The sequence below is a fragment of the Atheta coriaria genome, unplaced genomic scaffold (assembly GCF_025399875.1).
Source record: "Atheta coriaria isolate IRGN ID8LTWV9N9 unplaced genomic scaffold, Caltech_Dcor_3.1 hic_scaffold_4_pilon, whole genome shotgun sequence".
In the NCBI taxonomy this organism is placed as follows: domain Eukaryota; kingdom Metazoa; phylum Arthropoda; class Insecta; order Coleoptera; family Staphylinidae; genus Dalotia; species Dalotia coriaria.
In genome coordinates, this window is record NW_027045446.1 from 7,940,130 (window position 1) to 7,964,265 (window position 24,136).

The window sequence follows — 24,136 nt, forward strand, 5'->3', positions numbered from 1 at the left end:
GATAGTCGCATCACAAGTACTTGAAGCGTCAGTACTTAATTCAAATAAATTAAATGTTAGTTGTCATTTAAAGAGTTGCATTTGTTGAGTAAATACTTATTTAACTTGTGTTTAACATGTTTAACTTTATAAACTTTGTTTTAGTTGTTAATTTTGTTATTTTTAATTTTAATAATATAAATAGCAGTGTGTGCTGTGCTTCTGTGAATTCTCATGCTTATGATGTTATTTTTATACGTCAAGGAAAGTTTTTAAGTGTTAAAAATGACTTCGGGAAGTTATATGCGAGCAGAGAAGAGAATGCATCACCGGAAGTTGCGAGAGTGTTTGTGGCTCGCACAACCAAGGAATACTTGTTGGTAAAAGTTGTCAGGAAAACCGCCTCCACGCCATTGTTCATCAACTTGACCAGAAGTGAAGATCTGCACGAAACTACGAGTACGTCGGGAACACTGCTTGAAAATAATTGTTTTTACGGTCGTGGTTTTGTCTTCGAAAAACTAGACAAAGAAAAGTTTCTTGAAGTTTCTAATTCATGGGCTGCATTTACCATATGCCAAGACTATCTAGAAGGATTTCTACACCTGAAAAATATCGGTTTTACACTGGAAAATAACAATTTGTTAGCGAAAAATCAAAAAAAGAAGCGAAATGTGGATTTGGGTCATTTGTCAAAAAGCTTTTTCAATTTAACTGGCGACACATTCGATTCCCTGCAGACGGCCGACATTGTCGACGTCGGACATAATGGTGAATTTATCCCAGCGCCGGCGAATTTGGAAACGTCCATCGCCCACAATGCCCCACATCTCGGTACGTTTGAGCAGCCATACAACCGCAGCAGCTTGCAGGATCAAAAGCAGGGTCGGCGAAATAATAAGGCGAATCGAGTTTATACAAGTCACGTTCAGCTCGACATCGATGCGCTCGAATCGAATTTCACAAAGCGCCGGAATCGGGGAGTCGACTCCAAGCGAAATAACACCAGCAAAACGACAACTACAACACAACTACGCTCGGACTACGAAAACTCGTTGATCGAACAGAACGACGAAGATCTCGGATATTTTACGACTCGGCATGGAAAAGTGTGATAAGTAACAACATCACAATATAAAATTAACCAAAAATTAATAATAATATTTATTTATGTTTAAATTAATAGCAAAAACCAGGACACATAATTTTTCAAAAAATCCACGCAGATTTCTCGAGATTGTAATTGCTGTGGACGAGTCAGTGATCAAATTTCACGGCAGAGTTCGCGTCAAACAATATGTCTTAACTCTCATGAACATCGTGAATGCTTTGTATCAAGACCCAAGTCTGGAGGCAAATCTTCAGATCGTTATACGTGACCTACATCTGTTCGAAAAGAAGCGCAGCGTAATAAAATTGGGGAATGCCAAGAAATCTTTAGAAAATGTAAACCTTTGGAATAAGGAACTTTATAAATTGTATGACGATGATGATGAACCGCATGATATTGCTCTGTGGTTAACACGGACTGATATAGGTGGTCCTTCTGGTTATGCTCCTGTTGGAGGTGTTTGTGATCCGGAGAGAAGCTGTGCGTTGACTAGAGATGAAGGATTAACTTGTGCTTTTATTATAGCACATGAATTAGCACATATGTAAGATGTTTATTTTGTTTTTAGGTTTTTATGCAATTTTAATTGTTTTTTTTAATTTAGTTTAGGTTTATCACATGATGGCGACTCGAAAAATAACAACACTTGTCGGGATGATGCATTACAAGGATCTGTAATGGCCCCGATGGTTTCCGCGACGTTTCATCACTTTCTCTGGTCAGAATGCAGCCGAAAAGAATTTGCAACAAAAGTCAGGTTTGTATTTCGTCCGTGGGTGTTATTGAGTTATATTTATCAGTTTGCAATTTATGTCGTAGTCAATGGCAGTGCTTGCTGAATGCGCCTGATGCTAAGAGATCGATCGAATTGAATTCGACGCTGGGCGCTCGCTTCACGATGGACGAACAATGCCGCGTCGAGTTCGGCGAAGGGTAAAATCTACTTATATCAATCGGCTCGCGCCGCCATCAGTTCGCTTCCGTTCGATACTTGCTCGTCAAATCCGTATTTGACGAGGCAAACGGTCGGCGAGGAAAAATCCCCGCTTGATCCGTTTTATCGCTATCGCAAATTGAGAGCATTATTTCCGCAAATTGAACATGGCGTTCTTCTCAATTTGTTTTTTTCCTTCTTTAATATGATTCAACATGATTTAATTTAATTTTTATATTTTTAGTTATGAATTATGCAGATCTTTTGATATAGTAGAACCCTGCGCGCATTTGTGGTGTGGCCATCATAAATCACCCTTGGTTTGCAAAACGAAGAAAGGACCACCACTCGAAGGCACTGAATGTGGTCCACATAAAGTAAGCTTTCGCCCTGGGATAAATTCATATTGAAATTTATTTCTGTATTTTAAGTGGTGTATTGATGGATATTGCGATAGTACACTCCGGATTAACCTAGATCCGTTGAAATATAATCCACAAGATGGCGGATGGAGTGACTGGGGCACGTGGACACAATGCTCAAGGTCTTGCGGACTTGGTATGCAATTTCGGCAAAGATCTTGTGATAATCCAAGGTAAATTAAACCTGAAAAACATAAAATTTTCATAATATTATTATATTTATTATTTTTAAGACCTGCGTATGGCGGAAATGATTGTGAGGGACTTACAGAAGAATGGCGTGTTTGTAATACACAAACCTGTGCTGATTTAAAAGATTTTCGTGCACAGCAGTGCAATAGAATGCCTAAATTATTAGACGTACCAAAGAATCTAACATGGCTGCCTTATGAAAGTGACCAAATTGATCTAAAGTGTAATTACATCTGTCAAAGTAAAGAAACTAGTGAAATATATGCCAGTGATGAGTTTTTATCAGACGGAACACTTTGTTCCTACGATAGAGATAACAAACGCTGTGTGCAAGGCAAATGCGTCACAATCGGATGTGACAACCGTGTTAATTCCACGCTTATACAAGATGGATGCGGTGTATGCAACGGGGACAACTCGGAATGCCTCCGAATCAAGTCCAACATAACGAAAAAAATTAAAAAACGTAATTTACGATTTCCATTTTTTTGCTCGTTTTTTGCACGTTTTGATTTGATTTAGTGCTAGATTTAACTGATTTATTCGCTTGGATAAATTGTTTTTGCTCCCACTTTTGCAGAAATCACTCGTGTAGGCGTGTTGCATAATCAAGCACGCCACATTGCGATAGAATTCGCACTCCTCTACGATAATCCCAGCGTGCCGCGGCAAATTGATTTCGATTTGTTCCTCAAGGATCGCAAACGCAACGCGTTCCGCATTCGCAAGTCCGCGTTCGGTGCGCCGGCGGGCAGGGAATTCAATCAGCACCGGCGAGGACAATCGCGGGAAAACAACGCGCATCCCAACGATGTGCCAATGGAAATCAACCAACGTGCGGATCAGAATACCCAGGACGGAATCAGCGTGACAATTGTACACGGCGCCAAATTTCGCTTCCATGCATTGGAGACCAGTAATGCTCTTCTGCCACAGAATGAGACTTTATATTTAAGCACTCAGGGACCTGTGCTGAATGAATTAGTTTTGTTTGTAAGCTTTCAATGATTTAATTTTTTCTTCTTTGGGATAAGGTTATGTTTTTAGATTGAGGTTAAACAGTTTAAATTGAGCAATAATTTGAGGCTAAAATGAATATGGAGTATTTATTGCATAAGAAATTTAAAGAATCACGTTATGAATGGATTCTTGGTGGTTGGGGATCTTGTTCTACTTCTTGCGGAGGTGGAAAAATGTTTAAGACGAAAGCATGTGTGGAAAAATCAACGCAACGTATTGTAGCACGTAAAATGTGTTCAATTGTTAATAAGCCACCAACTGAAGCACGAACATGCAATGATTTTAGGTAAATTACACATTTTTTATAATAATATTCAAATATATTAATATATTTTTTCCAGTTGCAATTTTGTATGGATCCCAGGACAATGGGAACCATGCACAGCTACATGTGGAAATAATGGCGTACAACACCGGGAAATCTACTGCGTTCCACAAAATTTACAAAATGACACAACTGACTTAGAATCGGCTCCCTGGAAATACATGTTGCCACCAACAAAATGTGGTTATCAACCACCATCAATACTTCGTCCATGTAATCGTACTACATGTCCAGGTCATTGGGAATACTCACCGTGGTCACAATGTTCTACTTCCTGCGGATTCGGTGAACAAATTCGTGTTGCGCAATGCACGCAACCCAAATCACACTTTACTGCATCAAACCAAAATGATACAAATATTAATATAGAATGTGATTCAATATTACAACCACCACAAATGAAACAAATTCAAAGTTGTGAGAATGTCGAAAAAGTCGATTATGCTAGGCAACCAACCGAACTATGTACAAAAAGCACAGAAGATACTTCACCGTTTTGTGAAATACGATCACTGAAAAGGTATTGTCAAATAGATTCATTTCGGGAGTTGTGCTGTCACAGTTGTAGCTTACAACATGCAACTTCAATATAAATAGAAACGGTTTTGATTAACAATAATACAACAACGATGAGTATAAATTAATACTTGATAATTCAAGTATTAGGTTATCGAGAGTAATATTTAATTGTGTTTTCATTCAATTCAATCGAAACAATCAAGTGATTAGGAGATAGCTTATCATGCCTGATTCATATCTAAATTCGATGCTACCTACCGACTGTTGTCACTCATCGATTGTTAGTGAATATAAACCAAATTAAATGATAATATTTTTATATATTTGATTTAGTTGAGTGTAGTTCTCTGAATTCTGTGGCATTTCAGTGATGAATAAATTTAAATGTTTAACTGGAATTATATTTATGTTGTTATATTTACTAAAAAGTTCTAGTGCGGTTAATAGTTCTAATATTGCCGATTTAGTGAATAAAAATTTAATAAATAGTGAACATTATTGTACTTATCGGTATTATGAGCCGTATCCGGAGTACCATTTTCAATTGTTGGCGGGATGGTCGTGCTATAACTATGCGCATCCAAAGTGGATGAAAAATGGAAAAATTGAAAAAGCCAATCAAGGAGTTATACATAATTTGACCCAATATAAAATTCCGTATATTGTTGTAAGTTTTTTACATGTTAATTAATTTTATCTCAATTTCATTGATGAATTTTTGATAGGTTAATAATAAAAGTGTAGTATTTGATTATAACGATGCAAAATACACGGAAATTATTAAAAATCTCCATGTGGAAGAAAAATATTATGCAAAATGGTTAAACTGTGCCAGAACAGCAATGGAGTGCTGTAAACAGTTAAATAAAAATGATCTGAAACCAAGTATGTTATATTAAAACAAAAAACAAACAATAAAATCAAAACTTTTAGTTTGAAATTTTAATTATTTTATTTAGATGACAATTATCCCTGTCCAGCAATATGGGATGGTTACACATGTTACGAAAAAACTAAACCAAATACCATTGTAAAGAAACTGTGTCCACTTTATTTAACATCAAATGATAAATTTGTCTGCAATCGTGCGTTTTTTTATCATTATATATTTTTTAATTTTAGCTCATTTTAGTTGTGTTTTAGTTGAAAGTGCAAAAGAATGCACCGCAGATGGTTGGAATCATCAAACGGATTATGCTCTATGCTCATCATCCTTTCGTCTACGAGACCGTCACATATTCCATGTTATTTTCTTGGCGGTAGCATCCGCTTTTATGATTCCATCGATTTTTATCTTCTTATATTACGACAAATTGAAACAATGGAGATTTGTTTTACATCGTAATCTTATTCTGGCGATATTCATAAAGAATATTTTGGTAGTTACCTCAAAGAATTTAATAATCATTAACGCTGTTAATGTGCAACAAGAGGAGAGTGTTATGGATAATGATTATACATGGTGCCGAGTATTGACGTTCTTCGAGAATTTATCTAAAAATTTGATTTTTACCTGTATGACAGCAGATGCAACCCATTCGCATAAAACAATTGTAAGAGCATTTGCAAGAGATACAAATGCATATATTATGTATGGAATCATCGTAGGTAATTAATTAAATTAATACAAATGAAATAGTTAAACATAGCTCACTTTATATTTCATTTTACATGGTGTATATAAAGTTGCCTATGATTAATACAAGTAATCTCAGTTAATTCTTGTTATTTATGGCAAAAATTAATTAATATTTTGTAAACATCACCACAGTGTTTACACAACGTCTAGGTTTACCCAAATAGATTTGATAAAAGCATTATCACTTGTTATTCTGCAATTAATCGGTAATTCTGTGGTTAGAAAGTGTTTGAATACACCGACACATTATGTCCAGTCATGTATTTAAATATTCTATATTATTACATCATTAAACCTAATTTTATGCTTTTTTTGTTTAATTAGTTGCATCCACCATTCCAACTATAGTCTGGTCCATCCTAATGGGGTAAGCGATGCTGGAAAATGTTGGGTTTCCGATATTGCAGGCTACCAATGGGTTACTGATGGATATAAATACGCATGTTTAGGAATCAATGTTGTTTTGTTATTAGATATCATCCGTGTATTATTTATGAAATATAGGAAACGTACAGGAAAAAATACCGGGTAGAAAACAGCTTTTGATAAACTTGTGACAAAATATTTGTGATTAAATTGATATTTTAGGAGAGCGATTCGTGCAACTCTTATAATGTTATGCTTGTTTGGCATTCCATTGTTAATATCTGCTCAGAGGAACATTGTTGATGTTAACGACTGCATCGCCAGTGATATTTACATCTATGTGACTTATTCCATTGAAGCAATTCAAGGAATTTTCATGTCTTTAATATTTTGCTACTTAAATCCGGATGTAAGTTCAATTTACTCTTTAAAACCTAGAATTATTATAAAATTTTATGATATTTTAGGCTATTTATGAGATCAAACGTTCTTGGATTCACATGAAACGTCATATGCGAGATAGAAGCAGCGGTTTCAGAGAAACCATCAGAAGAAGAACAACTTTACTTACCTACACGCATACAACACAAGTGTCTACAAAAGTATAAATGTTAGTAATATAACCTATAATATAAATATGAATCACAAAATCTGTTGGTAAGCGCATAATTCAACAACTCATTGACCAATTTGCCCAATTCTTTTTTAAAATGTTCGTTTAAGTCCAAGGATGGTTTTTATGGCGAGAAAATTTTGAATAATTGCCGGGAAAACCCTAAAGACAGCCCTTTTCGATAGGATTGAGTTGGCATTGAGATTCAATCATAGTTATAGTTAAATAGTTGAATATTAGCAATTCTTTATAAAATTAATTTCTTTAAAATAAAATTGCAAATCTTATTGATAGAATTGACATTTTTATTAAACACTACCGGGGTGAAGTCGCGGACAAAAGTTAGTATAAAATAAATCTCATTGTATAACTTACTTATGTCTTACTTGATACGCGAATCAGAAAAGTTGCGGTAACAATCGAAAGGAAAAAGTTACCGACAAACAAAACGTGCAAACGTGACTCGCATGGCTTACAAACTGTCAATGTTAAAGTTTAGACTTAACTTAAGCTGTCTCAAAATTGCCAAAGGTGTGCTCTTGTGCAAAGTGAATCTATTCATCGTTTATTGCCAAGTGGAATAAAATTCTTCATTGCAATCTTATCCGTGCTTTTCTCTCCGTTAAGTAACACGCCGAAGAAGCACCAGGCATATATTACGCGTATAATCTACGAATAATTGTTTATGTTTATGCATTTATTGTCAACGCCATTGCTAAAACTCAATAAAGACAAAAACATGCGCGATGAGTTTTCGGCCATGTTATGACATGATTGCAGTCTTTTGTTGTCTTTATTACATCAGCAATTATTTTATAATAAAATCACCATGGTTAAGATAGCTTAAGATAAGTTGAATTATAAATTCAAACGGTTGTTGTCTTTACCTCTTCATGGCATAACCACATAATTGAATAAGTATTTGAATTAAGTAATTAAATAATACAAGAATAATAAAAACACTTAACAAATGTTAAGTACCTAGAAATTTCTCGAATGTTTTCAATTAGTGTGCTTCATTTGTCGCACGAAGAATTTCAATGTTCCACTTGCAACTTGAGTTTCCAAGTGGTAGTGAAAGTTATTGCATACGTTTAAATTTATATTGTTTATTGTTTAATTTAAATTGATTGTTTAATTATCAATAAATCAACAAATTATAATTTTTGTCATTTAATTTCTCGTTATTACATAAAACTTCAATTTCAATTCAAAATGATTGATTTATAACGTGTTATGCATTCGTGAAATACTATACATTATCCACACTTAAAAAAAAAATGCAATTTTAAGTGTTTTTATTCTGTTTTAGATGTGTAATTATTTATTTCACACTAAAAAAACTGCTCGATTTAAAATTACAACATAACTCGTTCGAAAGTTTTGTTTCTCAAGGTATTCTCAATTAAAAGTGTCATTTTTAGTTTTTCCACTTTATCTGAACTCATCTCAAGCATCTATCTTTGTGGTGGTGGAGACAAACCATGCAATCGATTACGATTTACGACGATTGCTAAACGTTTCGGTATTAATGAATCGCGTCGTGCGGGACTCTTCATTGTCGCGTTGTCTTCTTCAGCGTCGCGTTCTTTCGTCGCGGCGATTTCGTTTTCGTGTGCGATAACTTTCCTAAGCGTCGCCGAGTGATACCCGCACGGAATGAAAAATCGTTTCGCAATCGCCATCGGCCATCGGGGCAATCCGAAGACATGGATGTTTGGGCAACGACATAATAGTTCATCGGAAGCCATCAAACGTATAGGACTATATTTAAAAACAAGTGCAACAGTTTAAATAAACATTTTAATATTTTTTTGGCCAAATTTTAAAGTGATATTAATTTAATTCTGGATTTTTGTAAATTTTATTAATACGGAAATTTTAAAGCAATAAATTTGTGTAGAATTTCTTTATTAGTGGTGATAGATTTATAAATTAAGTGTTTGTAGAATGGACATACTGATGGTGATATTGGCGCTTGCGTCCGTCTTTAGTGCGTTGGCGCAGCAAAGTGGCAATCTCTTGGACACCGTCGGTATGTTCCGGAAACTGATGCACGAAAGCCGAAAGGTACTTGCTGGTTAAGATTATTTCAAATAAATTACTCGTTGTTTGCTAACATTATAATGTTTTCTTCAATTTCATAAATGCTAATGTATTCCTAGTACTTGAGATCTATTAGTTTATCACTTCAAATTACAAAATAAACGAGAAACATTAATATTTAAGGAAACTTTGTAATTATTTGTATTGCAATACAAACTATGTATTATATTTGATGCCAGGGAATTAAATATGAAATTAACGCCATCATTTTGACCCATATTGTTTGTTATAAGTAATAAATAACTAGTTTTGCTCGCGATTTCGTCCCGTTAGTGTTTAATAAAAATGTAATTTGTTTTTACTCTCTTGTTCTAGACATAGTATGAGTCAATTCTATCAATAAGATTCGCAATTTTATTTTAAAGAAATTAATTATATAAAGAATTGCTAATAATACACTTCAGCGCGCCATCTCGGATTCAACTTTTTAACTATAACTATGATTGAATCTTAATGCCAACTTTTATCCTATAGAAAAAGGCTGTTTTTAGGGTTTTCCCGGCATATATTCAAATTTTTCTCGCCGTAAAAACCATCTTTGAACTTTAACGAACATTTTAAAAAAAGAATTGGCCAAATTGGTCTAGGCGTTGTTGAGTTATGCGCTTACCAACATATTTTGCGATTTATTTTTATATTATATATTGATAATCAATTATTTATGAAAACAAACAGTTCAAAAGCTAATTATAAATTAGTGTAAATAGTCATTCATAATTTCTTGTGTTAATTGGCAAAAATTGCTTTTTGTTTCAAGTTTTTTTTTGCCTAAATTAAGATTACAGCATTACCTCGGCTATATAAAATAAAATGTACAATGCAAACACAAACAAATGAAAGTTATTGCTCAACAGCAGGTACTTGTAAAAATTGCGATTACCATTGAATTAAGTATGAAAGTTCATCGCCGCGCACCGCCTCATTACTATTCACTTAGTGCCAGCCGATTGGCATATTTCGATGACTAGCAATTAGCGAAAGATGAAAAAAGAAATCGTCCAGACGCCCAAACTAACACTCTGAATATTAATTAATAAGCATTATGTTCATCTACATTTTAATATTTTTATAGCCTTTATCCGGTAACATAATAATTCGTTACCCGCCGAAGAAACGCAATCCACGAATGCAGAAACACTACTCGGGTGCAAAACCGTTTATGTGTGCGAATTCAACAGCATTTGGTAGATCACCCAGTCGTCCAAAATCAGTTCATGAATTACGACCTGGTGATATTGACGTGATTGCAGCGATGGGCGATTCTTTGATAGCTGGAAACGGAGCAATGGAAGAATGGGCATTTGGTACTATGATAGAATATCGTGGAATATCATGGTGCGTAGGTAATAACCTTAAAAATCAGAAAATTAATTTTTTTATTAAATTTTGTTGTATTTTGATTTTAACAGGAGGTGAAGGTACATGGCGTGAATACCTCACCCTTCCAAATATTCTCAAAGAATATAATCCTAACCTAAAAGGATATTCAACCGGAACCGGTGAATTTCTCTCGGAACACGCGCAGTTAAACGTAGCATTTCCGGTGTCAGCCGATGCGGACGCACTGAGACAAGCTAAGATTTTAGTCAAAAAGATGAAACAACAAGGTGTTGATATACAGAATGATTGGAAAATGATTACGATATTTTTTGGTGCTAATGATTTATGCTCAGCGCAATGTTTTGATAAAGAAGCAGCTTCACCACGACAACATGCAAGGAAATTAATGTTAGCTTTGGATTATCTACAGAGTAAACTACCAAGGACATATATTAATTTAATACCAGTCATAGGTAATATAAATAATGATTTAAATCAAATTAAATTTAAATTTATAATTTTTTAAATTTTAGATGCAACTGTAAGCGTCCGAATAAAACGTTCAATCATGTGTCACATGTTGCATCATTTATTCTGTACTTGTTTCCATCAAGCTGGAAATGTTGACGAAATGTCTACAATTGTGAATTTAACCAGAGATTATCAATATGCTGAGGAATTATTGGTAAGTGTAGATTGGGTTGCCTAACTACAAACCTTAAACTGCTTTTTTCCCTTCTGCATCAATACATATCTAAAAATAAACAAAATTGCCCTTGAATCTTGTCTCATCAGTTATAATATCACGCAATTTGGTGCAATTACTGATAGTCGTACATGCTTTGTACATTTCTACATATTACACGCACGTGTCAATCTATATCTACAAATACGAGTATGTTTAGCAGCGTTTATTTTCATGTCTGTTGAATTTTAACAAATCGCACAGAAAACTAAACTACTTAAAAACTACTAAAAACTCAATATTAATACAATATTATCGATTTTCAGTTAAATTCCGGGCGATACAACATGAGAGATGATTTCACAGTTGTGTTACAACCATTTATGAAACTTTTCAATGCTCCGGATGACCCTATCAGGCGATTTAGTGAAGTGATCGACATCTCATACATCACACATGATTGTTTTCACTTTTCACAAAAGGCCATGCATTAGCAGCGAATATGTTATGGAATAATTTGCTGGAACCAATTGGCAGGAAAACTACAACCAAATTGAGCGGCATTTTAGACGAATTTAAGTGTCCTACAAGTTCCAATCCGTATTTTTTCACGTGGAAAAATAGCAAAACTTTTCTAGAGACTGGCAGCCAATTGAAAACATAACAAATAATTTAATGACTATCGAGTTGATTCTTGACAAATACGCACATAGTGATATTCTATTTTTAGCCTAGACAATTTCCATATGTTGTGTTTATTGAAGTCTAGTCGGTCGTTAAAATTTCAATTACAAAAATTGCAAACATTAAGATTACAACATGCCACGTGGAATTTTGTTATTTTTGTTTCTGGAGCATCATTTGAAGCAATTATTATGTATAAGCATTGAGTGTCAATTGTAAATGTACTGCGCAGTCATAACTTAAACTTAATAACTCGTTATTAATATTGGCTAGTACAATATCACAGACTTTGAACGTCTGTCATTTAGGTAAATGTAAATATGAATGATTGATTGTGTAGTATTAATTTAATTCATTTTTGGCAAAGTAGATCTAATAGGAAACATGAATTATATTATTGTTATTAAATTATATAATTATTGAATAGGTTTCAGTTTAAGCTAACTTGCTAAACACATTTTTTTGTCATAACAAATGTCACAAAAACAGTTGATAAACTGTCGGTTGATACTCATTGAGATGGCTTGAACTATTTTCAACTCAATTTAATCATTTGTTAATTGTAAATAAAAATGCGAAGGCAATGATTACAAGTTCAAATGTTATCGATAGTGAGCACAAGGTCAGACAATTATCTGTTATATTTTTGTGTGTTTTATTCGAAATCATACGAAATATACACAACTTAAACTTTGGGTACCACTATTCTAAGAAGTAAACGGGATTAAATATAATGCTATTTCATCGGAATAAATAGTATTCTGGATATTATATTTTGTTAACAAAAACCATTTAAAGACTGGTGGCTTTGCTACAATTTTAAAATATTGCTTTCAAAATCCTTTATATCTTGTGAATTAATTCATCTATCTTGAATGTTTCTGAAAATTTAAAAACTACTGAAGTACCCCCAAATTCTCAATCAAAAGTTGGCATTTGTTTTGATAATTTGATATTATGGGGTGATAACGTCTTGTACCTGGATAATTAGACTCCGAGATATAAGCGTTTTGCGTGACATTATAAAATTACTCAACAAAAACTTATTTTTAAGGAAAAGATTTAAAATAGTGAGCACCGTATAATTATTATTTTTTATTTTCACCTTTAAAGCGCCTGTTTTACACAGTTTTGAGACACAAAAAGTGGTACTTCAAACACGATCGGCCAAAGTCGTAACTAAAGTACATTAAACTATTGTTTAAAATTAATTCTGCATCGTAGCTTTTGAATGACTGAAAAATCCCAACACACAAACGCTGACCACTGATCCAGATCACTAATTTATTGCCCTCATTTTTCTGAAACTTGATAAACTTTGATAAACTTGACTGCGTCCGAGTATTTTACATTTCAATTGAGGTCAATAATAATACTTGGGAAGTTTATACTCGTACTCTTGTAATAAACATGAAAACTTTATGAACTAATTTATGTCATGTAGCTATATTTGAAACCTTAGATTAATTGTTATTTATTTACAAATCTTCACGATGTCGAGGATGCAGTACTGGTTCAAAACCTGAATATTGCTTTTATTTATCAGAATTGATTATAAAAATTAAACGGAAATATATATCATTGACATGTTAAATGATTGACATTTGCTCCGGATATTTCATGACACAAAGTATATCAATGACCAACAATGACCATCAACAAGTGAGCGTAGCGGAAACTTTATTCCAATGTTTATTGATCTTGTAACATCTTTTTAATATATAAATATAAACGAATACATAGTATATTACATATCAAGTGGCTAAACGGCAGTTTTTTGAAAACGTTTAGCAACCTGGTGCTTACGCTATTTTTTCTACTTCTACTCGATTTCCAGGTTGAGCATTTTATATTTGATCATTTGGGTATTAAGTTTTCGAAATTCGCTCGCAAACTACGGCGAAATGTAAGGTTATAAATGTCGTGCGCACCGACATTAGCATCATCAACACTTGCTTTGATTTGTTTGACTGATGGCGGATGACATTTTATATAGTATTGTGCTACACCAAAAGCAAATGTATAGGCGCAAGCTTCACCTTGTGACTAAAGCCCGTGAATAAAGTACTTTAGTCACGTTCTTAGTCGTCCGCGTTTAAAAACACTTTTTGTGCCTCAAAATCATAAAAAAGTGGTACTTTTAAAAATGGAAAAAAAAAATAATTATTTCCACATATATTATAATATTCTCATATTTCCAATTGCAATATCCCCATATAAACTAAATTTTATCAGACATCATGTCTCTTGATAATTATCCCGCACGACAAAAACTGTTTGAATGCATTTAAAAGTGTGATGATTATAGCAAATACATGTCGCCATTAAACTTTTTCTTCCACCAACGCGTGTCTACATAAATTTCCGAATCTAAAAATTTGTTGCTATGAGCAGTATACGAGTATTTTACGCCAAGGCTGATGCCGACAAGTCAAGTGAAGTCAAGTTGATTCCTATTGACTCCGACTATAGCAAAGCACATTTATTACTCGCACCTCTGAATGTGCAACAGACGCAATTTCCGACTAATAAATTGTTATTAATTTGAAACAATTATCTAAAATTTATTGACATATCTGCCTATCTTTTTACAACCTCTAATAATAGCAATAAAATAATTTTTCTAGAAAAAATTAATTAAATTTACATCATTTGTCATGATTTGAAGTCTTAATTTATAATTTTAATAAATTATCTGGAAAATTGAATTATAATATCAATTATATAAAAGTCCATGGTCAAGTTCAAGACAGATCAAATTATTTAAAAAGAAAAGAAAAAGAAAAAAAACGTTTGTTTCTGTTATTGCTCTATAATTGTTGTGTAAATAGACCTTCAAAGAAAATCTAATTATAAACGTTATTAATGATATTGTGTCAATTAATAAATAATAATTGCTTGCTGAGAAAATAATATCCACTGTAATAATTACATACGAGACACTTTGACGTCAATGTAGCATCGCGCTTGTTTCATCTTGATTTCTCGCGCGCAAATATTGAAATTATTAAATTATGCGACATTAAGCGATAACAATTAATTATGCATAAGCGCTTATTAACTTCACCGCCTACATATAAATAAATATTACCAATTGAGTAACTGCGTTTTTATTGTATTTTGTATTTTTTCTGCATTGTATGAAGTAATTAATAGATATGTGTGCACAAGCGTAATTGTAATGTGCGTTAATTTGATTTTTATCAACTTTTTCACGGTGGTTACGTACACGAAATTACTAATAATGCATTTTAAAATAGTAGAAACGGTTCGAGTGCATTAAGCAAATGCGTAGCATGAATATTGTCAAATAATCGTTTATTATTATCAAACATTAAGCATTTTTGAGGCGTAGTAGACCAATCAAACACGAAAACAATTTTTTATTCTTGTGTAGACAATTTTAGTAATGGAAATTTAAGTTACGTAGGAATACAAAAAATGTATTGAAATAATGAAAAATTAATTTTAAAATTTGCAAATTCATAGCCAAAACAACTAAAATTGATTGCATAAATTTAAAAAATAATCTATACGTGTTTTTGGAATATTTTCAAATTTAAACTGTAAAAAAACATAAATGCTCATGTGTTCTATGTAAATGTCCGGTTTTATTATCTTCTATGAATAAATTTAGTCTAAAAATTAACTTCCACTTCCATCTGACCTTTTGTGGTTATAAAATGCTAAAAAATACAAAACTTCTTCAATTTAAGATTCACGTTTACTGCCGTTGTAAATAAATCAAATCTTAGCTCAAAGATATTTATTAATCATAGAAACATTAATTATTAATATTAACAGACAAAATATGTGATACTATGAGTGATTCCTGCCGGTCTACGTGACTCTTGAGGTGTAGACAGCACCATATAGCCCACGCGCACAAAAACAAGGAAGTTTCCTACGTGATCAGAACCTTAAGAAATCAATTATTTCCTGTACGATGCAAAAAACGCGACTAATATTTCGCTAAAATATCTCGCGAATGCCAGCGATGCTAGCACGCAGTTAATTTCCGATTCTTTTGCGATTTTCAAGGATGCGCGCTGTGCAAATTGTGTTTTTTTGTGCGAATGTTATTAATAACGAGTAAACACGAGTATGAATTGCAACACGGCTGTTGTTGATGTTTTTCTCTGCGCGTGAATAGGAAGTTTGAAACATTATTTGAGTTCCTGAAAAGTTCATTTATCATTTTAACAATTAAATTAATTAAATTTTATTAAAATAAAATAAAATATTTATAATAAACTAGCTTTTACCCGCGACTTCGTCCCGGTAGTGTTTAATAAAAATGTAATTCGTTATTACTCTCTTGTTCTAGACATAGTATGTGTCAATCCTATCCATAAGATTCGCAATTTTATTTTAAAGAAATTAATTATATACCTAAAGAATTGCTAATAATGCACTTCAGCACGCCTTCTCAGATTCAACTATTTCTATAACTATGATTGAATCTCAATGCCAACTTTTATCCTATAGAAAAGGGCTGTCTTTGAGGTTTTCACGGTAATTATTCAAATTTTTCTCGCCGTAGAAACCATCCTTGGACTTTAACGAACATTTAAAATAAAAGAATTGGCCAAATTGGTCAGGGCGTTGTTGAGTTATGCGCTTACCAACAGATTTGGCGATTAATTTTTATATTATAAATTCCTGTTGCCTACCTGAAACAACCATTTTACTTCTATATTTAGCCAACGTCTGTCTCGTGTCTGAAACAGGATTCCTCCAAGAAGTTATTTTTAATCCTTGCGTTTTATGTCCTTGATGCGACCCATTTAAAGCCATAAAACAGTTGAAAAAAGTCTTCGGCGAACGCATGCGAGAAGACGCATTGACGTCAGTGCGTGCTTAAAAGTTAAACTGGTTTTGCAAAAAGCGTCGATTCCATTGCACCGCTTGCGTATGTTGATGTTACTTCTTGCTTCTTGTCGCTTGCCCGGACGCAATTGTCCGCGTCGTAGGAACCAGTATGCAAAACTACTAGTCATTGCGAACGCGAGTATTAATTGGCGTCGGGCCGGTTCTAAGAAACGCCATCGAATAAACATACTGTAAATATAGAGACGTACACAAAGTTTGCGGACGTGCGTGCGCGACATTGGCATTTGGCCTTCGCGGGGATTCCCGCTGGACGGTAAATATTATGCACCATGTCGCAGGTTAGTCTGCAATTAACCAACTTCTAGAATTTTCTTCGCAAATTGAAAACTCACTAGCCATCAAACAATAATAACAACATAAACTCTTTAAATACTAATGTAATGGAATATTTTATTTATTACCAAGCAAAAAGGTCAAAACTGTAAGATTTATTTCAATATCAACGAGTTTCCTTATTTCCGTTGAGAATATTTTGTTTACGCAAATTTACAATACCAGTTTACAGGATAGGAAATAACATGGTAACATGAATATTATGCGTGAGAGTCGAAATAAAACGTAAACAAACTTGAACTATATCATAACAATTTGTAAATACACTAATTTGACCATATGACGCTCTTGAATATAGGCGTCTAGAAGGAGGGAAAGACAGAATGACCGCAAGGCTTCGTACGCAATGTGCAAATAGTGGTTTCAATGCGATGAGGCTTGGGAGACAAGATCAAGATCAAGCACAGTTGAACTGCGTGCGTCATTGACCAGTTTCACGGATGGAATAATAATTGCGTCTCTCTTTTAATTTCCAATTAAACAAATTTCGGAACAGCCGGACGTCAGCACCTCGATAGTTAAGCGCCAGATTTTTGTAAAAAATTTGCAAATATTTTGAATTGTTTTATACTGCTGCGCAAAATGTGTGTTATTATAAATTTGCCAAAACACGTGCTGAAAATTTTATAAGAAGAAAAGTAGAAAAAGATTTTGGAACATGGTTCAAACAAAATTTTATGTTAATTGCCATTTAAAATAGTCAATGTCAAAGATAAGATTTACAATTTTTTAACGCCAAATAGATAAATGTTTGTTTTTAGTGTTTGTAAAAAAAGTTTCAAACTTAACTTTCACTAAATAAAACGCATATGAAAATCGTGCCAAAAATCGTGCTTTAAATGACACATAAAAGTCCTCTAGGCTTTAAAACTACTTTAAAACACTAATAAAACAACAGTATATTACAACTCAAAGTAAAACACAATAATTATAAAATATTCATATAAATTCCTATCAATAATTTGATGTATTTGTTCAGAACATCGAAATTTTTAAAATTACAACAAATATTTGTACATAGATAAAATTTGACATGACTTTCACATATTACAAATTCTGTGATATTGAAGTAATGTTTAAAAATGAAACCTTTAATTAGAAATGCATAACATAACAGAAGCGCACGTTTGCGCGTGGATTTATTTCCGACGTGCGTAAAAAGCATCATTCAAACCTGCTCAGAGACTCTGACGTTAACACGCGCGCACGCCGCCATCGAAACGTCCGAACTTAAGTAGTAATAATAAGGAAAAACTCGACCGGCGCTATAAAAGCAGCGCGCGACACGAGGAGACAAGTTAGTTAAACGTTCACGTTCACGTTCAACGCTGCCACCAAGCTAACAGCAAGAGAGATAATTAAACACAACCGTTATACAACATAAACTATATAAAGTTTAAAACAAAAACTTGAGTTAAAAGTTGAGTTAAGTTAAAGTGCTACAAGTTTGATAAAAATTTGGAAAATGTATACCAATCCATTCAACCGCAAGCACTGCACGATCAGGCAGATGATCGACAAATTCCTGCATCCGGATTTCAACAATAATCGTCCGTGTGCAGTGAAAAACAAGAGCAAATCAGTGACATCGCTTTCGTCTACTGGTTCATCCGACAGCACGGCGAGTTGTTCCAGCTCAAGATCAAGCTCGAGCAGTAAAATGTCAATCTTCTCCTCGATGCGTCGCAACAGGAGCCAAATCTACGGCATTAAATAACTCCAGCGTGATTTTCTAAAGTTTAATGAATAACTTTGAGGAAAAGTAAAGTACGCATATGTTTGCATCGTTGTTATTTGTGTGTTGAGACTACAAATGACTATCACTATGGAATGACATCTCATAGATGATGAAACGTCAATTCAAGATGAGAAAAAACTGGGAATTCACAGCTGCATTAACTTCAAGGTAATTTTTTCTTATATACCGTCAGGATAAGAATAAACATTAATAATAAAATTATCTATACTATTGTGTTTTTACATTTCACATTTAGAACGAACATTTAATTAATATAAATTTTATTATTGTTACAGATAAATGCAGAAAAACACTGATCCGGATTGGATTTTCTCTTGAATGTCAAAGTAAACAATGAATTCTTGTAAATTTGTAACTTCTATGAAGTCTATGAAGTTTATACAGTAATAAATGAATTTATATTGAATTTGTACAAATGTTTGAATTTATTTTATCCAGAGCCATTTAGCTCTGTGATCAATAAAAGCACTCACACTGAATAAACATACTCATATACTCGTAATGCACTGATAAATATTCGCACTAACGACGCGATAAGAAAATATCAGGCGACGTTGTTGCATCATATCTACCCCACATTTACGAATTGCTATCAGCTCATTATTTCACATGCACGAGACATATTTTACTACTTGCTGATTGGAGAAAAAAGACATCACAATTTGTGCAATTCATTCTACACGGTTTATGATGACTCGTGTCGAACTAACAAAAACTATATACGTCGACGCGTAATTGTGTTTTCAACAAGGCGTAATTAATAATAGAGTTTACAAAACAACATTTTATATTTCGACGAATTTTATACTTTATAGTTCCTATTCCTATTCTATTCTATGAATAGGAATCATTAGTTTTTTAAAAGTTTTGTTTTCTGTTTTAATTTTTTTTTAAATTAAAAAAAATCATTACATAAGTTTATTTGTATTTACTGTCGCTGAAATACACGACGGAATTTTTGTGCGTGTAGTGAAAATAACTGAAATAGCTTTTTTTGCTTTCTTCTATAAATACTCGTACAACACTTCTCACGTTACAAAACACGAGTTGTACCAATTTAAAGCTCCCTCTCCGATACATATCTGCTGTATTTTTATTTTTATGTGTATTTTACGGTCACTGAAAATTTGCCGCCTGAATGGCGTGTTCCTGTTGGTAGGGCCGCGTGCCTAAATCTTATAAATAGTATGTGTAGACGTCTGTGATGGTCACAAGTATCCGAATGACATTAAAGCTATTTTAAGTCGGAGATAAAGTTCGGAATCACGTTGTCTGCTTGGATACTATTACAAAAGTGCAAGAGTATACAATTTTAACATGTTCATGTATATTATTCGTCTGCGATTAGTTTGCAATATTTCGATAAACTTGAATTAATGTCAAATTTGATAAGAAAGTTTTAAGTCGTATTCTGGGGAAATATTCAGTCGGCAATTGATATTATTAATTTAATTATTGATTTATAGACTTAACAATCTTTATTATTGCTTTAAATCTCTTTAATTGTATTGGGAATGATTTTGTTGACAATTTAATTATTTATTATAATTGTTATTGCTTTAAATTTAATTTTTTAAAGTTAAAAGTTATGTTTTTTTTTTACTTTCGTCTTTAAAGCGTCCAATTTTCTACGGTTTTGAAGCACAAAAAGTTGTATTTTAAACACCGACGGCCCAGGCTGGGACTAAAGTACATTAGTCACGGGTTTTAGTCACTGGGTGGAGCATGCGCCTGTGCATTTGTTCAAATACAAAAACCGCAACGTGAAAATAGAGTAAAAGAAGAAAAAATAGCGTAATCATCACGTGGCTAAACGTTGTTAAACACTCGATTTATTAAACGCTCGCTACCCTTGCTCTTAGTCAATCTTGTGACCAAAACTCCTGTTTAGTCACTTAATACTTAATATACTATTTTTATGTTGGTTTAATAATACTGATTCATAATTTCTTAGATTTTATCACATTTCCTAAAAGAAAATTTAAACTTGCGTTAACCGGTTACCTGTAAGTGCAAATATAGGAATTATTTAAAGTTTATTTATCGTTTTCCGTCTCAATGTCATGTCCAGTGCTAAATAATCGAATCCACAGACTCGGAAATACCATTTCACAATAATTGAAATCCGAGACTTTAGCTAAAACAAAGTTAAATAAATATTAAGTGTTAACAGTTACTAACGTATAAGCAAGCATATAATTAAAAAGTTATTTTTAAACGGCGAAGAAATGCGTACATCAAATGAATATTGATTAAGTACGAACACATGACGTCAATACTACTTACATTCCGTTAGACAAGAGCGTTGTGTCACAAATCCATTAAGTGAAAATGAAAAACTCGATAAGTTTGTACATGCATTGTCGCAAATGCTAAATAAAATAAAAATAAACAATTGCAGTTTCATCGGGATGCAACTAGCAACAGAATGTGCACTCGATGATACTTGATACCGATTAGATTAGTTTACGATTGCAACGATTGCAATAATAAAAATAAAAATGTTTATTAGAAATAAATTGACCATGTATCAAAGACTAGAGTGAGCATTGTGTTGCAATCTATTTGTTAAATGGCTCGATTGGCTGCAATTGAAACCCACGACACTTGGATCAATTAAGATAAATTATTGTTGGCGACTGTTAAGTCTATAGTTCGCGATTTATTTAGGTGACAAAGATTACATATTTAAACAATGGTAGAAATTGGTCATTTGTTGAGTTTGCACGCAATACAAATAAATTATACAATTGTGAATTTGTACGCATCGCAAAGTAAACTACATATCTGTTAATAAATCTTAAATCTAGATGACTTATTTCAATATTCTTTACCTTTATGAATTTATTTCAAGCATTAAATAGGATAAAGTCAAAGTAAATTGATAATAACTACTATTGGGGTAGTGACAGAATGGAAATCAAATAGGATGAAGTAGTTTATGATAAAGTAGTAGATTCATTCACATATTCTTTACATTTATTATTTTAAATAAATTTTGCCTAACATTTCAAGCGCGAATTGAGATAAAGTGGACGTGTGATCATAAAATCCGCTGCGAAGGCCCGTGGATATAAAACATTGCAAAAATGATATGATCGCGGGAATATTTTTAGTTATAACGGACATTCTAGCGACATCTCGGAAAGATTTTAAGAGGCCAGTTTGAAATCATCTGCTAGTGTTATTGAATCAGATATTTGAAAGAAAATATATGATTTTATGACAAATATAATTTTTCATTGACTATTTATGCAGTGTATTATGTTTATTCGTTGCTAAATGAATGAATATTTGCATTAAAATTACAAAATGTAGTTCATTAATTTTGAATTAATACATTCTAGCGACATCTACATTCGAAGCGTGTACGTGTGACACACGGTCACTGCCATTTAAGTGCGTGACCATACACTGACCCACGAAGTATAGATATAGGGAGTCCGAACGTCATGTTAAATTAATGGTCACGATCTAGGGGACCAAACATTCGCCAATAGAACGCGCCACTATGCGTTAGTGTACTCGTTTAATTAAATACTTACATTACTATGGACACCGCCTGAAAAAAATTCAACATGAAACAAGAGATAATCCGTGACATGAAGTATAGATACTGAGATAATCTGAATAGTAATTGTCTCCCCTAAATTATGATTGCAGTCACCAATTGTTGAATGATCTACAATATCTATATCAATTATATTTTCGTTGCTATCACTAATAATATTAGACTTAGGTTCCGCTTCCTTCTTTAAATGAACTCTTTGAAACTCATGTACATGTACACTACCATCTTTTAGAACCGTTCGATCATTTTTAATCACATTCTCTGGATTGAAATATAATTCACAAATATAGCTGCTAGCTTTCAAATTTTTGCCAAGAGCAGAACTCCATTTCTTGCACAATTTTGGGTCTTTAAAAAAGAATTATATTTCAATATTTCACAAGATACATGAAATTATGACATATGTTTAAATCTTTGGGCTATTAGTTATAAACTAATTGCTTATAACACATATTTTTCAAAGATATTACTCACCTTTGGTGCTTTGAATAAAACTACTTTTTCTACCTTCTCACTAGTCTTTCAGCCACTAAAACATCCTGGAATAGCACAACACCTTCCCATTTTTTAACACTACTAATTTTCAATAAATAAATTAGTTCAAAAAAATAATACTATCACGTTCCAATTCAAATTAATGTATACATACATATAAAAGTTAACAATATGGATAACGCATTCGACAAATTTAAAAAATATGTATTTTTAAATTTAATTGAATTATAATTAAACATTCACAAACCAGCACGTGTTCACGTGTAATAATAATCACGAAGTATCTAAAAACAGGAACGTCATGTAAACAAATTGTCTCAATGTTGCTATGAACACGAACCAACGTACATCGGTTCACTCGCAAACAATGCGCAGCCAGTGGCAGAAAAGAGAACTATTAGCTTTGTATATAATTGTGAACCATGACTACGACGAAAAAGCCTATACCGTTCGGACTCCTTATATCTATACTTCGTGACCATATTCAATGTTGATAATGATTTATTTTGTTTTGTGTATAACTAGTGGACTCTATAAGTCGCATTTGAAAGGATTATATGATATACAATACGGTTTGAAAATTTCGGAGTAGATGTCGGTACGCGTATCAAAAATTACTTTCGAAAGATTTGACTTCATAAGTTTTAAACTATACTATTGTATTTTCTTTTGATTCTTAATTGACAAAACAAAAAAAAACATTTTAAAAATTTATAAAAATAGTACAATACCACAGAAATTCAAGCCTATACAATTCAATAAGGTGTTTGTATAGAAACAAGGCAGAAAAATATTATTTTAGTGACGCTTTTCCATGAAGTTTTTGCACCCGAAAGCACAATTAACGTTTAATAGATTTTCAATAAACGAAATTGAAGTGTAAAATACTATCACCTAACGTGAAAACATTCTTAAATCTAAAAAATATCAATGATTTCAAATTTTTCTACATTTTTATTTTATTTTTGGATATAAAACTTTCATAAAAGTTTATCAAATTCCTCTAAAGCTTTTCTTTTCTGTATCACTAACATAGTTCCGCTTTTCGCCAAACGGTTGCGACTCTAGCAACTTAAGCTCGATTATAAAGTAGCTTAAGCCACTTCCACTCACCTGGTCCACCACAACCACACTATTTCCATTGGTAACCATCGCCTTCACCTTTTTCGA

At 32.9% G+C, this 24,136-nt stretch overlaps 3 protein-coding genes and 1 long non-coding RNA gene across 4 annotated transcripts; all 4 read left to right on the forward strand.

Annotated features, from left to right (window-relative positions):
• The first annotated feature begins 798 nt into the window (after window positions 1-798).
• On the forward strand, window positions 799-4,900 carry LOC135790870 (A disintegrin and metalloproteinase with thrombospondin motifs 2-like). The gene is made up of 11 exons (XM_065301156.1): window positions 799-813; window positions 989-1,097; window positions 1,166-1,634; window positions 1,695-1,847; window positions 1,910-2,023; window positions 2,269-2,401; window positions 2,456-2,619; window positions 2,680-3,104; window positions 3,219-3,631; window positions 3,724-3,944; window positions 4,000-4,900. Exons 1-11 carry the CDS (start codon window positions 799-801, stop codon window positions 4,574-4,576), a joined length of 2,793 nt encoding a protein of 930 aa, XP_065157228.1. The 3' UTR covers window positions 4,577-4,900.
• Window positions 4,873-6,642, forward strand: LOC135790863 (G-protein coupled receptor seb-2-like). Its single transcript, XM_065301147.1, has 5 exons — window positions 4,873-5,169; window positions 5,228-5,387; window positions 5,462-5,587; window positions 5,646-6,110; window positions 6,466-6,642. Exons 1-5 carry the CDS (start codon window positions 4,873-4,875, stop codon window positions 6,510-6,512), a joined length of 1,095 nt encoding a protein of 364 aa, XP_065157219.1. The 3' UTR covers window positions 6,513-6,642.
• A 2,428-nt stretch (window positions 6,643-9,070) lies between these two features.
• LOC135790872 (phospholipase B1, membrane-associated-like) lies at window positions 9,071-11,932 on the forward strand. The gene is given in 6 exon segments (XM_065301158.1): window positions 9,071-9,190; window positions 10,299-10,569; window positions 10,636-11,019; window positions 11,080-11,231; window positions 11,558-11,705; window positions 11,708-11,932. Coding segments are annotated over 6 exon segments (1,263 nt in total). The 3' UTR covers window positions 11,896-11,932.
• A 6,242-nt stretch (window positions 11,933-18,174) lies between these two features.
• Window positions 18,175-19,306, forward strand: LOC135791029 (uncharacterized). Its single transcript, XR_010547899.1, has 2 exons — window positions 18,175-19,047; window positions 19,176-19,306. It is a non-coding gene; the product is annotated as an uncharacterized lncRNA (long non-coding RNA).
• Window positions 19,307-24,136: the final 4,830 nt, after the last annotated feature.

Excerpts from the sequence above, each read along its gene's own strand:
- LOC135790870 (XM_065301156.1), top strand. Across the intron at positions 2,024-2,268 it reads CGCGTCGAGTTCGGCGAAGG|TTATGAATTATGCAGATCTT; the intron begins GTAAAATCTACT and ends TTATATTTTTAG. Across the intron at positions 3,105-3,218 it reads AACGAAAAAAATTAAAAAAC|AAATCACTCGTGTAGGCGTG; the intron begins GTAATTTACGAT and ends CCACTTTTGCAG.
- LOC135790863 (XM_065301147.1), top strand. The coding sequence starts at position 4,873 with ATGAATAAATTTAAATGTTTAACTGGAATTATATTTATGTTGTTATAT. Across the intron at positions 5,170-5,227 it reads ATAAAATTCCGTATATTGTT|GTTAATAATAAAAGTGTAGT; the intron begins GTAAGTTTTTTA and ends AATTTTTGATAG. Across the intron at positions 5,588-5,645 it reads TGATAAATTTGTCTGCAATC|TTGAAAGTGCAAAAGAATGC; the intron begins GTGCGTTTTTTT and ends GTTGTGTTTTAG.